Genomic DNA, 15,842 nt, shown 5'->3' on the forward strand with positions numbered 1-15,842 from the left:
TATATCTGGTGCACATCATATCGGATGATAACAAATGTAAATTCTATTGTCATAAAATAATAAATATATAACAATATTGTTCGCTATGATATTTACTATCGCCCCTAGATAAATTAGTTGAAACATGCTAAATAAGAAGAGCACCTAATACTTGTGTGTGTACTGTATGTGTGTTTTTTTCCCAAGTGGAAGTAATTAATGAAGCCCTAGAGCCTGGATTTGAAACTCCAGTAAACCATTAAATTAAATATGATTCCATCCCAACCTTGCTAGTTGCCTAATTTTTGCAGACCTGAAATGTCAACTCTTCACACGTTACTTTTCAAGGTCAACTTTGTGCGGACCTGGAAAAAAGATACATATATATACTAATTGTTTTTCAATATTTTATATGTTGTCGCTTCGCTTCTATCTTGCATAATGAAATAAATAAAAATACATAATAAAATAACAAACAAACAAAGGTCAACTATCTCACATAATATGCGATGATTTATTATTTTTATTTTGTTCATATAAAATAAACTGCAACTCAAACGACATGTTTGATTGTTGTACCTAATAGAAATATTAATTGCATGGTTGCACCGATCGAACACGTATATTATAAATTTACTATCGTAATTCATATGTATTATCGAACTCCGTGACTAAACTCATGATGCAAACAGAAAAATTTTGTGTATGTTAACTTAATGCTCGAAAATTCTTAATAATATTATAGCCCATACTCATAAATATGTAACATCGATTAATTTGCCACAGCTAGCACAAGCTACGAGAGTAACGAAATTGAATGTAATGCAACTTTTTCTTCTATCTTGTGAAATAGGACCTTTCTTTCTTTTCTTCTTTATTTTTTTTTAAAGAAAAAACGAGGGGGTAAAAGAAAGAAAGGACTTGTCTTCTCTCTTCTGTATTTGTGTAAATAAATTTTTTTTTTATCGAATTAATCAGAAGTGCTTGCTAGCTGTTGCCTAGCTTGTATATTAAACAGATGATAGAAAATTGAAATATAAAATTAATATGATAAATTTAGAATAAACAAAAGATAAGATGTATTTTAAAATTATATACAGCACTCTACATAAAAATTATATATATTGATATATATCGAAACTATTTATACTATATTATTAAAATACATATCTATATATTTTATTATACGTTTATATTTCAAAAAATTCTGATATTGTAAATTTTTTTAGCATATTATTATTATAAAAAATATAAATCATATAAAATATTCTATAGGAATTTTTTATTTTAATTTATTTAACACTTTCAGAATTTCTTTTTTCACTATGCAATATGCATGCATCCCGTGTCAATATTAGCATTTCATAATTGATACATATGTCATTATCTAATTTATAATGGGATTAATTCGCAAGATCAAAAGAATTGAAAATATTTTCTCGCACAATAACAAAATGTCGTGTTTTAGAAATTTTTAAACAAATCAATAATATTTCTAAAAGAAACACCGTATTATAAGGACTTTTTCGAATTCACTTATTCGGAAAATTCCAACCTACCCTACTTATTCTTCTCGTTGAATTTTTTTTTTTAAAAAAATTAACAAAATATAATAAATGATTTTTAAACAAATCAATAATATATATAAAAAAATCAACTCATCTCAATAGTACATGGTGAGCTGCCGGCAATACGGGAAGATATAAACCTCCTACATTAGAGAAATCTACTAGATGTGCAAGTCACAACGGACTCTCTATTGGCAGCGCAAACAGTCACAGACAATTAAAAAAATCTGGGATATGTGGTGGGGTTATGTGCATAGATATCAAGAAATGACTGAAAAAACCAGTAATTTTTTTTGTTAATTTATGTGCGTGACACGACCAACAAAGTGTCTCTTTGTTTAGCTCGTTTTGCTTTTTCCTTCTTCATTCCTTTCGACCGTGAAAAAATTAATGCCGAAATATCAATTTACTTTTCATTTTGAAGAATTTTGATATTTGTATGAGTGAATGTGAAATTTCTTTCACCGGTTAGTTAGGTTTGTAATGACTAATGAATGATTTACGTCAATAATAATTAAAAAATTTATCCTAAAAAAAATAAATTTATGTGTGTGCGTAGTTCTAAATTTAGTCATTTCTAATTTATTTTACATCCGAAATGTTTCGCACAACAATATTCACAGGCCTTGTAATTATCTGTACTCATACATTATGTATATTATATACAATATTATAATAGGGACATAATACGTGACAAGCATATAACTACTTTAAGTTGTGCGTAATTTTTTATAAACAAAAAAATACCTCTAAAAAAAAGATAGAAAAATTAATCTTTCATTTAATTAAAAATATACGATATAATTAATATTAATAAGCCGATAAATCAAATGGTGGTATCGGAATTAAGTTTGTGTGAGATTTATAGTTTTGAAAAATATATTTGGTAGGATGAAATATATTTTAACTAACTAACTACCACTTATTCAGCTCGTCCGAGCTCAAACGACAAGAAGACACCAATCTACTGTCTACATCTTCATTCGTGACTCTGTAATGAGATAATAAATACTGTATAATGTTGATATTTCGATAATAAAAATATATACATAAAATAATTGTTTTTAACTTCAGTGATGATAGAACTCGAACAAAATATTGGAATAATTAATGATATGATTGATGTAGAGTTTTATCTTTCACGCCAAAATGCTAAAATTATTTGTTAGCTCGATTTATTGTATCATTACTCATCTTTATTTTGTTCAATGCTTAATTCAAGTAATGAAGATAATTTCACGCATAGATGCCACATCGAACATGGACGGATTTAGAGTCATTTGTCGGGTATGAGTCCGAGAACAACTCAAATTTCCCATAGTGGGTATGGCGCGGGGATGATATTGCGATTCAAGAAGTAATGAAAACTTAGTCCTCGCATTCAAGGAGATGAGAAATTTCCGATTAGAAAAAGCGGAGATAAGGAAGACTACCCAACTTCACTGTCATCTCTAGACTAAAGTTCTACAATGGATTAGTGTTATGCTCCATTAACTTATACACGTATATTGATTTATCACTCCTATATCATATACAATCATTATCTTATTCATGAACCAAACAATATCTAAAAATATAGATTACACATGTAATTGCATAGAAGATCAAGTTAATCATTTTAAAACGATAAAATTGTATTCTGATATTGTATATTTATCTCTTTGTGATTTTATCCCATAATTTCAGTATTAGTTCACCATCTTTGTTTCTTTTTTTAGTGTATTGAATGTGGGAGAATCAATTACTTTCGAAGAGTCTCATATAATTTAAAAATCAAAAGATATTCAATTTAAAATTTTATAAACTCCATAGAAATCTGGTGGTTTTCAAACTAAACTTCATTGGAGTTTCATTGACTTTTAAAAACTCCATAAAAGTCTAGATGTATTCAAATTGTCAATTAACTTTTAAAAATTCCATTAAAGTCATTAAAATATAAACATTGAAGCATAAAGTACAATAACAATGTATCAAAGTTTGTCTTTCATTTTTTTTTTTTGAGAAAATTTGTCTTTCATTGAAACCAAAGATTTGTATGGATTATAATTATAATTTATTTCCATTTCTTCTATATCTTTTTCAATTCAAATAATTTCTACAAATCTCTGTCATCTCTGTTTCAAATCACATTTCTATATACAACATTTTTTTTAATCTTCAAAATTTCCCGGTTTTTAACTGATTTGTATAAATATTTTCTAAATTTCTGATTAAAATTTTACAATTGGAAATCAAAATAAAAAATCTATATATTTAATATTTTTGAAATTTATCCGTTGAAATTTTTGGAAATGATTTTTATTATTTTTAATACATATTTTATAGGAAAATTTGCAAATTTAGTCCTATATATTTGTCACTTTGCGATTTTGGTCCTCTATGTTTTCACATTTTAATTTTAGTCCTGCATGTTTTGATTTTTGGCAATTTCGCTCCTTTTTATTCAAAAATGCTTACGTGGAACTATACACGTCAGCTCCACTTCAGCACTGAATTGGTATCACGTCAGCGCCACGTCAGAAAAAAGGACTAAAATTGCCAAAAAAAATAAAGATAGCGCACTAAAACTGAAATCTGAAAATATAAAGGACTGAAATCGCAAAATGACAAACATACAGGACCAAAAAAGCAATTTTCACTATTTTATATGAATAATTTGCGTAACAAAAATGGTAAGAACAAACAAACAACATTTCCACAAATTTTTGTAAAACACAAACAAAAAATTAATATTTTTATATGTAATTGATAAAAAAATCTTATTTTTAATATATTTAATTAAATTAAATATTTCTCTATTTTATGATTTATAATCTTGAAATTCAATTAAGTCTAAATTATAACTATAAAATTCTTTAATAAATTTAGCACACTACATATGGTTTCATTATTGTCATAGACTCATAGGAGCGAACGTCAAATAAATTATTTTTAACAATTAAGTTTAATTTTTTATTCACTATTGAAACAATGCATATATATATATATATATATATATATATATTCGTGTTTGTGTGTTGTGCCACATTAGTGACTGTAAAGAAATGTACAACAAAACAGACACAAAAATATTTATACATATACATATAAATATAAATGGAATAAATATATAAAACTTTATAATTTATATTAATTAAATATATTTTAATTTTTAATTTTTTTTTGTGCATGTGTAAATTTATTTTTTTTAATATTCAAATTCCTCTTAAACCCGTGAATGAGTTTATTAATGTCTATAAAAATATATCCAAGTAAATCCACAAGTAAATCCACAAGAGTATATTAAAAATCTTACAATTCTGTAAAATTCATTAAAAGTCATTAAAATTTTTATCAATTTTACATAAATATATTATTTAAAAAATTCATCAAATTTGTGCAATTAATACACCTCTGTTATTATTTTTTATTATTTTAATGCATTTTTCGATGTGGCGGCTTCCATGTGTAATGTTACATCATCATTTTCGATACAAAAAGAATAAAATTTATATATATATATATAACAAATAAAAATAAGAAGAAGGATATGAAACTAAAATTGAAACTTGATAACACAAAGAATACAAATCACAAATAAAACATACAATACCAAAAATGTAATTTTCGCTTTCAAATATTAATAAGTTTGCTCAAAATTTTATTCTTTAGCAACTTAACAAAAAATCTATTCTTTACGGTGTATTTGGCATGCAGGATTTCAATGTGATTGGATGAGATTTAGAATTACAAATATCATTTTAGTTTTTGGTAAAATAAAATTTCGAAATAAGATTGGTATTTGATGAGATTTTATTTAGTTACAAAAAAATTTATGAAATTAGTCGAATTTCATGAGATTTAATAGGATTTGAGTTTTAAAAATTATAATAAAATTTTAAAAAATTATATTTATATAACTTAATTGTAGATTTAAAATTTTCTTTGCAAATTTTACAAAATTTTATTTATCCAAAAAATTATATTATCAATTGACACCATTATATTTTAAAATTTTTACCAAACACAAAAGTAAAATTTCAATTCATGAAATCCAATTCTAAATCCAATTTCAAATCTCAATCTAATTTCAAATTCGAAAAAAAAAAAAACACTGTTAGGATTTTACTTCATTATATATATTATATGAATTAAAATGCTACTCCTTGTAAATAAATTAAGATTTGCCCACACGAATTTAAAAGTTACTCTTTTTTTTCTTCTTTCCCCAAGAAATTTAATCCTGAAATAAATCTATTTTAAGGAAGAGGGAACAAAATAAAATTAAGCACACTGTGGCATTAAATGCAGGAATTTTCTCTGTCAAAATGGAAAAATAAATTTACAGGAATTTTCTACCCTTCTGTCCAACCTTCCAGCCAAAGCTCCATCCAGTGGCAGCCCATGTGTGTGTGTGTATATACGTGTAGAGTCTGTGCATACATTTTTTCCCCCTATAATTTACATGTGAATTTCCATCTGGGTCGAGTTGACAATTGGCAAATATTCCGCTGTAGGGAACCCATCTCTCTCTCTCAACTCCAGACACGTTGGTGTAGAACGGTTCTCGAAAAGCTTGAATTTTTCCACTGATTTTATGTTTTCTGGTTGTTAATTATTATCCACTCCGCGATCTTGTTTAAGGTTCTTTTACGTTGAAACATTTTGTTTTCTTGCTAGATATGCATATGTGTTGAATTCTAATTGTGTTCTTTATGCTGAACTGTTCAAGCGTGTTGATGTATGGATTTGTGAGAATGAGAAGAGTCTTTTTGCCATTTAGATTCTAGGCGGTGGGTGAAGATTCTGAACTTTGGCCAAGTGCATCAAAGATTTGTTTCGAGTCATTTTCCAGTTTTTTTTTTTTTTTTTTAATGTTTTTTCTCCACGTTGACTCTACATTTTTGTTCAGAAAGCTTGTTTTTTTTCCTATGAATCTAAAACCATAAATTGGATGTTGGTGCTTTAGTTGGCTCTGATTTCTCCAAGTGTAGTATTGTTTGGTGTATTCTGATTTTCCGGAGTTATAAAAATCGGAATATCGAATCTTCTTGAATAGGCTCTAGGCTAGACTTTTTCTATTGTCTCATGCTTTTGGTTCCCTTTTATGTCATGGTGACCTTTGCAACTGTCTTCGATTTTTAGGACTGCGGAAGGCCAAGTAGAAGTTCTTATATCTTGATGGTATTCAAAAACTAGCATAAGAGACATATTGAATCGAAGACATAATCATTGAATAAATCGAGAAGAAGGGTTTACAGGGATCATGTTCTCTCTTCAGAAATGGAAGTGTTCATGGTCCCTGGTTGCTGCTATAGCTTCGGTTTTGGCATTAGTTTCAGTCGTCCATCTATTCCTCTATCCACTGGTTCCTTCTTTGGATTATATGAACCTCAGACAAGTTCAGAGCTCCTGTCTCCCACTAAATGGATCCACTGAAGTAGGCAAGAGCATGATACCAGATTCTGTTAAAACAAATCAAAACGAGGAAAATGCTCCTAAGAAGGGATGGATAGAAGGAAGCACAGACAACTCTAAACAGAACTTTCAGCCTATGGTTGATTTAAATGTTCAGTTTCCAGCTGACCGGCATGGCGCTGTGACTTATAATGGTGCTCCGTGGAAGGCAGAGGTTGGCAGATGGTTATCTGGCTGCAACTCGAAAGCCAATGCTGTTAACGTTGTCGAGGTAATGAATTCCAAAGTAACATAGCATGACTATTGTTAGAAATCGGAGTGCGTGTTTATAGAATCAGGCTCAATAAAAAAAATGTAGAATACATAATTTGATTGAGCAATTTTCTTCATCATCAGGATTATTCTTTCACGGTCCTTTTGAACATGTTGATGGACTCTTTTAAAATTGTATTTGTATTTTGCACGAAACTAAATATTCAGATCTACCACAAATTTACCCACTGAGAATTTTATCCCCATAAAGTTAAGCTGATACTCTTGACAAAACTTGATAGTTGTTTAAGTTCTACCTTTTGGAGGTTAATCAACTCTGTATATATGTATACCAGGAAATTGGTGGGAAGCATTGCAAAAATCAATGTAGTGGTCAAGGCATTTGTAATCACGAGTTCGGTGAATGCCGATGCTTTCATGGCTTCACCGGTATCTTTTTTGCCTTATCTATGTTATGTCTCCTTTTATTTAGATATATATATATTTTTTGATCAGCAACGCAAATATTATTAATAAATTATAGAAGGTAAATACAAAGGTGGACCAGTGGTCCACAAAATCCTCTACAATAGTTCAAAGATTATGCTAACTCCAGACCAAACTCCAATCCCTATACAAATCTGAAATCGCACAAGATTGGAATTCTGTTATATTATGTAACCAAGTTGCTACTCTCAACTTTATCTTATCCCATATCTCATTTAGATAATTTTTATGCACACTGATTGTCTCTTTGTGTTTTTATGTCTAAGTTAAACCAACCATTAGAACTTGGAAGAACCAGACCAAGTATAAGAGTTAAATTGTCGGATATGATACATTACTTCCTCATATTATATATTGTGTACCTGCTTGAAAATTTCCTTTGAGTGAAAGATGACTATGCTCATGAGACCATTTATTGGCTGGATCAAACTTTCTCAGGCTGTAAATATCATTTTTTTTAACCAAACTTTAGTATAGTATGTATATCGATATGCAGTGCCAAAACACACTGATGTTTTCGTGAATGTATAGAAGATAAGTGGTGCTCGACTAAAAACAAGAATCTGGAGTCCAGTCATAACGTTGACGACTATAGTCGATTTCAAGTGATAAGCTGTCTAAACTAGGGTTGGAAAAATCTCCCAAAATCCCGACCTTTCCCAAATCTCATCTGATTCCGTCCCAAAATATCCCGACATGCCGTTTTCCCAGCCTGACTTGTCGGGATTTTTCCCATCCCGAACAATGTCGGGAGAGGGATAAGACATATAATCTCCACCTGATGGGATTCCCACCCCGAGCCGAATTATTAATATATTATATTAGTATTGTTATTTTTTATTATATTTTGTTGGTTTTGAATACTTTTGATGCCTTTCTACCTCCACAAAAATCTCATTTGTAAAACCCTGATTGGACCTTTCTCTGCTGAGCAATATCTCTCAACCAGTTTGATTTGATTACGCTAATCGGTAATACATTTTTCTTGAATCTTTCCACTTAGTACTCATGTTGCATGTTTTCTTGAATTTTGATTCTATGGATGTATTGTTTAATTTTGGTGTCGGTACTCACCGAAATATGTTTCAAACCCTTGAAATTTTCCCAGATGGGATTGCCATTGTTCTTTTTCATAATTTGCTGATTTTGATTGTCCATGCTAGGGACGGGTGGAAAATGATTGGTGTAGGAAATTATTTTGAGGAAAAAATCTTGATTTGTCAATCAACAAACTAAAATTGCTTAGTTTATCCTGTTTTGTCCAAAAGCAATCATCCATGTCTTCCATTTGATATAGTTTAGAGCCTCCATGGACTTAAACAATATATTTATCGGATATCCTCTCCTTACGGGATCCATCAGGTCCCAAATATTTGGGTCCAAACACTTGTCGGGAATGAGATCGGGTGAAAAAAATTGTCAATTCTTATCGGCACAGGGAATGGGTAAGAGGGTTATGGGACGTGTGACGTGTCCCTACCTGATCCCACCCGTAGTCTAAACTGGTAGCCAGTGAGAATTTCTATAACCATTTGTTTAAGATATTTAAGCACAATAATTTATAATTATAATTATTTTCCCCTTCAGTTAAGCTATTACACATGAGAATATGGAAAAAGGTAGATTTTATCAATACGTACTTAGTAGACTTGCTAAAACAGGAACAGTTGGTATTGCAGTTTTTAAAACTATCTAAGTTTAAGGTCAATATTTGAGTGAATGTTGGCATTATAAGAATTATAAACTGCATATGTTTTATCGAAGGTTGCATTCCCAATAAAGGGAAATATACTTGTGGTGTTTGCTAACATTCTAAGCTATCTGGTTGCCTGTGGTTTGCCTGAAGTTTCTTGTATAAAAAAGTAATTGTTTGAGTCTCTTTGCAGCATATCCTTTGTTTTAACTTTTTTAGTTTATAAATTCTAATTTTTTATTAGATTTTTTTTTGGGAATTTATTGTCATTTTCAAAATCAACAAATATTGATGTTATATGACAGGGGAAGGATGTTCAGAAACACAGAATTTAAAATGCAACTATCCCGGTTCCAAAGAGCAACCATATGGGCATTGGGTCGTTTCTATTTGTCCGGCCCATTGCGATACAACAAGAGCCATGTGCTTTTGTGGAGAGGGTACGAAGTACCCAAACCGTCCTACTGCTGAGGCATGCGGATTCATAATAAAGTGAGCTCAACTAGTCACGACTCACTTGATACACAAGGGCGGATCCAGTGGGGGGACAGTTCTTCCCCTCCCACGTCGAAAAAACAATTAAAATTTTACATTATTTTTCTAAAAAGTTCAAGTTCTGCCACTGTTCGCACTGAAATCTATTTGGTCACTGCCTCTTTTTAATCCTTGGGTCTGCGCCTACACACACTGTATCTGCTATTCCTCTATCAATACTGTCCATGTCATAGCTGTCTTGTATTTCCAGCATGCCTACTGGACCTGGTGCTCCGCGTCTGACTAATTGGTCGAAAGCCGATCCAGATATCTTCACTACGGATGCAAACATATCAGGCTGGTGTAATGTGGATCCTACTGAAGCCTATGCTTCCAAAGTGAAATTCAAGCAGGAATGTGATTGCAAGTATGATGGCCTTTGGGGCCTGTTTTGTGAGATTCCAGTTGAGAGTGTGTGTATTAATCAATGCACAGGCCGTGGCCATTGCCGTGGTGGCTTCTGTCAGGTATAACAGGCCATTACATTTTGATATTGCTGGTTGGTTGTCGAATATTTGAATTGATATTTACCTTTGTATTCTCAAGATTGGTATTAGGTTATAACTTATAGCGAAAAATGATTATGGAAGAAGATATTCAGCAAAATTTGGTCCCAAAAGCAGTAATGTCATATTTGCGTATTCCATTTTGAAATTTCTATCGCTCTGACAAGAAGGAAATCGGTCACCTTTCGGATTTTCTACTTATTGCCCTTAATATGAATGTAACTGTGTATATGCACTGTAAAAGCTCCGGCTTTTACCTATTTTTCGTGGACCTCTTATCCATTTTTTTTTTATAATAAAGAAATCAATCTCTGGTCCCATTTTGTAATTAATATAGTTTATATCTTTAGTAAAATAATTTTGTTTTGCCGATGACGTATAGTTCATATGGCACCAAAATCCCAAGTGTGAGACAAGGTCTCAAGATCGAGACCCAATTGTAACAAAAAAATAATTTCGTTTCCTATATAAAAAAATATGCAGTGTAAAAGCGGCTGGTATGGGGTGGATTGCAGTATTCCATCTGTTTCATCATCAATTATGGAGTGGCCTAAGTGGCTTCGACCTGCGCGGATTAATGTTTCAGATAGTGCACAACTAAAAAAAAATCCTGCTCATCTCAATGCTGTAGTTCACAAAAGAAGGCCCCTTATTTATGTTTATGATTTGCCTGTCGAGTTCAATAGCCTTCTCCTTGAGGTAAGTTTACAATCTTGTCCTGGTTGTCCTTTTATTAATGGAGGAAACAATCATATTTTGTGTCGACTGTCTTGAAAATGTAGGGACGACATTTCAAGTATCAGTGTGTGAACAGAATATATGATGACAGAAATGCTACACAGTGGACAGAGCAACTATATGGAGCTCAGGTAACAGCTATATTAGATTCCATTTCATATTTTTGCTATCTTTATGGTTAAATTGCTTCAATTATTACTTTGTTGAGAAGAATATGTAAATAGTTAGAAGAGTTTAGATTATCTGCCTTATATAGTAGAGAACTGGCTTACAATAAGATGAAGTTTATACTTGTACATAACAAGTTTTTTTTTATAATCTCGCTCAAGCTATAGAGCATATAACAAATCATACCCATTTTGTAAGAAAAAGAAAGATGAGAATAGCCGCAGCAAAAGCATGGTTCTCCCATAAGCCATGGGTTTCGTAATTGAAATCTAGAACTGAATAATCTGAAGAGTCCAAACTTCAGATTATCTGCCATCCATAGACAAGGTATACTATACAATAGAAATTAACAAGCCTACAGATATCTAATACCTAAAGTTCCCTACTTACAGTAAAAGGTTAATTTAGTTTGACCGAAAATATATTATAACGTCTTTTTTTCGCAGATGGCAATCTATGAAAGTATACTAGCCAGCCCTTACAGGACATTAAACAGTGATGAAGCCGATTATTTCTTTGTTCCAGTGCTTGATTCATGTATTATAACCCGAGCTGATGATGCTCCCCATTTGAGCATGGAGGTAACAATGGGATGATGATGTACTTGACTGTCTCATTTCTCGTATACCTGTAGAACCATACATATTTTTTGCCTCATTGTATCTTTAGTTTAACTAAGAATGATATTTGTTAAATATGCTTTTATCTTCCCTTTTTTCTAATTCAATTCAGCTTCATCATGGGTTGAGGAGTTCATTAACGCTAGATTTCTATAAAAAAGCATATGAGCACATTATGACGCAATATCCTTATTGGAACCAGTCATCAGGAAAAGACCACATATGGGTACACTGTCCCTATTTGATTTAAATCTTGACTCTATGATAACAACCTGATCCTCTGAGCTAATTAAATTGTATGTGTCTGAAGACAGTTCTTTTCATGGGATGAAAGTGCTTGCTATGCACCTAAGGAAATATGGAACAGCATGATGCTCGTCCATTGGGGCAACACAAATTCGAAGCACAATTATTCAACAACAGCATATTGGGCTGATAATTGGAATAGTATTTCTTTTGATAGAAGGGGAAATCACCCGTGCTTTGACCCAGACAAAGATGTTGTGCTTCCTGCCTGGAAGAGACCTGAGGAACGGTCTATATTTGGCAAACTTTGGGATAGGTGCACATTACATTATATTGTTCTATCCTTTTTTTCGTTTTCCCAATTTTTTGCGTATGTAAAGATCATATGCATGATTGGACATCATTTCAGGACTCGTGAAAAGAGAAAAACGTTGTTCTACTTCAATGGAAATTTAGGACCAGCTTATGAGCGTGGCAGACCCGAAGCTATGTAAGTTAAAATGATCTTAGGTGTGGATGCTACCACATGAAATAAGTTCTTGTGTTAATATACCTATCTAGCATGGCTGTGCGGGAGAGAGCATGATGTTCCATACAACAGATTATTGTTAATCGAGTCGGCTCTCAAGTTTTTCAAGTTTGCTCGAATATTATTTGATTCGTATTTGAAATTTTCGAATTCGAATTGAGCTAAGATTTGCTCGGGTATATTGTTGAACCAAATTATTTTTTGGTAGCTCACGATGAAGGTTTAATATATTTATATTCTATAAATATAATTAAAAATTAAAGGAGCTCTCGAGCTCAAGCCATGATTCAAACATCTTCTCTACAGATAGTTAATTACGATCGAATCAACTGAATTGAGCTCAAGTTTGAGTTTGAATCAAGTTCATGCCTGAAACAGATCGTTTGTTTGAGCTTTGAGCCAACAAAAGAACTTCAGCTCAAACATGAAAATATTGACAATATTCCACTCGGTTATGGTTGTTTGCACTCCTAAAACAAACTCGTAGTACGTAAAGAGTTGTTCAGTTTATTATCAGAGTACTGGAATGTGAAGATGGTAATGTTTACAGGTATAGCATGGGAATAAGGCAAAAGGTGGCTAAAGAGTTTGGATCAAGCCCCAATAAAGAAGGAGAACTGGGGAATCAGCATTCAGAAGATGTGATTGTAACTCCACGACGTTCAGATAATTATTATGAAGAGTTGGCTAGTTCGGTCTTCTGTGGGGTTATGCCTGGAGATGGGTGGAGTGGGCGCATGGAAGATAGTGTTCTTCAAGGGTGCATTCCTGTGATCATTCAGGTATTATAATCTGAGTATATTGTTCACCTGCACCAAAAGCCGTACGTCTCGTAAGCTGGGGTTCTTCTGGCTTGCAAAGCATTTTCTTCCTTGTGCTTGTTTAATTTTGATCATTATAATTTATTTTTGTACGGATTTGTCCTTTGAATGTAGAATTTTTCTTGGAATTGTTGTTTTCCTCACGGTGGTTGACCCAGAATTTGCAACTATGAGTGGTGAGACTGATTGAGATTGAGGGGGACTCATGGACTGGGGGCGGGGGTGTGGAGGAGGGGTCAATCTAGTAATTCTAGAAAAATCACACACACATGTATATTTTCCCCCTTGGACCCATGCTAGATCCTTTCTTGTTAGTTGCTTGAGTTATTTTAATATAACTCAAATGCATTTTTCTTCTCAATGTTTGAATCCTGGAATCCATTTCTTTCAGGATGGAATCTACCTGCCATATGAGAACTTCCTTAACTATGAAAGCTTTGCAGTTCGTATTCGTGAAGATGAAATCCCCAATATGATAAATATTCTCAGGGTAAGCACCACCTCCTTCAATGAGTTGTAGCGTCTAGTATCTTTGGTAGCATAAAGTTCCACATAAGTTTTGACTGATCTTGGGCTATATTTTACCAGAGGATCAACGAGACAGAAATAGAATTCAAATTGTCAAATGTGAAAAAGATTTGGCAGCGATTCTTATATCGTGATTCTATTCTGCTAGAAGCTGAGAGGCAAAACGCTACACTTGGTTTTGTTGAAAAGTGGGCTCAAGTGTTCTCAGAACTTAAAGAAGATGATGTCTTTGACACACTCATACAGGTAAACTTAGTATTATTCTTGTTAACGCCGAGATATCAAAACAACTTGAACGCTATATATGTTGCCTGGCGTTACCATGCGCTTTTGGTACTTGAGAATCTCTTTGAACTGCTATCAGGGGTGGACCTGGCAATCTATTCGAGCTATGTAACGGATTTCTTTGATGGTAACAACTTAATAAATCCTAGGGGTCCCTGCTGGATCCACCCTTGGCTGCTATTTGCCAATACATTAGATAGAGTTGTCAATTTTATTTGTGTATGCACGAATCTTGAGACTTGTTTCTCTTATTCATCAGGTATTGCATTACAAGTTACACAACGACCCTTGGAGACGGCAGTTTTCTGCTTCGAAAAAGGACTTTGGGTTACCCAGAGAGTGCTTGATTACGACGTAGCCGATGGCAACCCCATACAAGAAAAAACGAATTCCACAGATCGGGCCATTTCATTTCAGGATAGTGCTGAGTTTAGAGGAACATTTTTTTTTTTTACCCGACGAGGCTTCTTTGCATCGATTCTCGATTTGGTCAAGCATACGAATTGCCGGACAAGGTGAAAGCAAATCCAGAGAGGGAGAAGGAAGTTTTCTTTATCATATCTTTTCTATTTTCATCGACCATAGGAAATGACAAGTTCATTGATGTATGCAGCAGAGAACTCCAGTTTACAAAGAAAAAGTGGACCAACTATTGGTAATGAAAGAATGATTTACTACTTTTATATTACAATCTTCTCGTTGTTAAATATAGATGAATCATAATTCATAACTTTTGCATTAGGATTTTGGTGGATGTTATGCGCTTATTCCTAAAAAAAACTTGTGCACATTATTCTAATTTAAAATCGTTATTGATTTATCTCAAAAAAAAAAAAAAGGTTATTGATTTGGGATGGGCCGATGCATGTGGACCCGAGATGGAAGTTGAAATTTATAAATATATTATATATTTGAAAATGTTGTGAAAAAGTAAAAATTTATGATAAAACATAAAAATTTCAAAATTCAAAATATATCAAATTTTATATTTCACAAATTTTTTTCTTTCAATTCAATTGTATTTTTTTTTTTATCACAAATGAAGATCTATTTATAGATCTTATTTGGAGATTAGTCCAAAAATTAATATATCATCTTTTACATTATTACACACTAATTTTCAACATTTTACAACTCAATATTCAACATTAATATAATATATAATATATTTTCAACACTTTCCCTTGTGATGATGATCGTCATACGATGAATGTCTTTATTACGTGTTTTATGATGTCTCGTTAAAAATCTTATTAGAAAAAATCCAGTGGGATAAAAAACATAGTAAGGAAAAAAAAGTGTAGCCACGTAAACTCCCCCTCATGTTAACACGAATTCTTCACATATGTTGTAGATTGCGCATCCCAATGCTATATATATGCTTTTTGAATATTGCCGTAGGAAGCGCCTTTGTGAAAAAGATCTGATGAGTTCTCACTTAATTGAATGTAACAGATATCAATATCTTTAT

General features: G+C 32.2%; 1 protein-coding gene across 4 annotated transcripts; it reads left to right on the forward strand.

Moving 5' to 3' along the window:
• Window positions 1-5,855: 5,855 nt before the first annotated feature.
• Window positions 5,856-15,054, forward strand: LOC140890538 (uncharacterized). 4 transcript variants are annotated; one of them, XM_073298400.1, is made up of 15 exons: window positions 5,856-6,170; window positions 6,672-7,215; window positions 7,553-7,646; window positions 9,702-9,888; window positions 10,142-10,397; window positions 10,920-11,135; window positions 11,219-11,305; window positions 11,789-11,923; window positions 12,075-12,188; window positions 12,277-12,524; window positions 12,618-12,698; window positions 13,288-13,519; window positions 13,950-14,048; window positions 14,147-14,332; window positions 14,631-15,054. In XM_073298400.1, exons 2-15 carry the CDS (start codon window positions 6,793-6,795, stop codon window positions 14,727-14,729), a joined length of 2,457 nt encoding a protein of 818 aa, XP_073154501.1. In that variant the 5' UTR covers window positions 5,856-6,170; window positions 6,672-6,792; the 3' UTR covers window positions 14,730-15,054. The 4 variants fall into 4 exon arrangements, with proteins under 4 accessions (XP_073154501.1, XP_073154502.1, XP_073154503.1 ...); XM_073298401.1 differs by having other exon boundaries at window positions 5,856-6,133; XM_073298402.1 differs by having other exon boundaries at window positions 5,856-6,089.
• Window positions 15,055-15,842: the final 788 nt, after the last annotated feature.

The sequence above is a fragment of the Henckelia pumila genome, chromosome 3, assembly GCF_033568475.1.
Source record: "Henckelia pumila isolate YLH828 chromosome 3, ASM3356847v2, whole genome shotgun sequence".
Classification (NCBI taxonomy): Eukaryota; Viridiplantae; Streptophyta; class Magnoliopsida; order Lamiales; family Gesneriaceae; genus Henckelia; species Henckelia pumila.

Coding starts and splice junctions, on each gene's coding strand:
- LOC140890538 (XM_073298400.1), top strand. CDS start 6,793: ATGTTCTCTCTTCAGAAATGGAAGTGTTCATGGTCCCTGGTTGCTGCT. Junction 7,647..9,701: donor ATGCTTTCATGGCTTCACCG/GTATCTTTTTTG, acceptor GTTATATGACAG/GGGAAGGATGTTCAGAAACA. Junction 10,398..10,919: donor GCCGTGGTGGCTTCTGTCAG/GTATAACAGGCC, acceptor AAAAATATGCAG/TGTAAAAGCGGCTGGTATGG.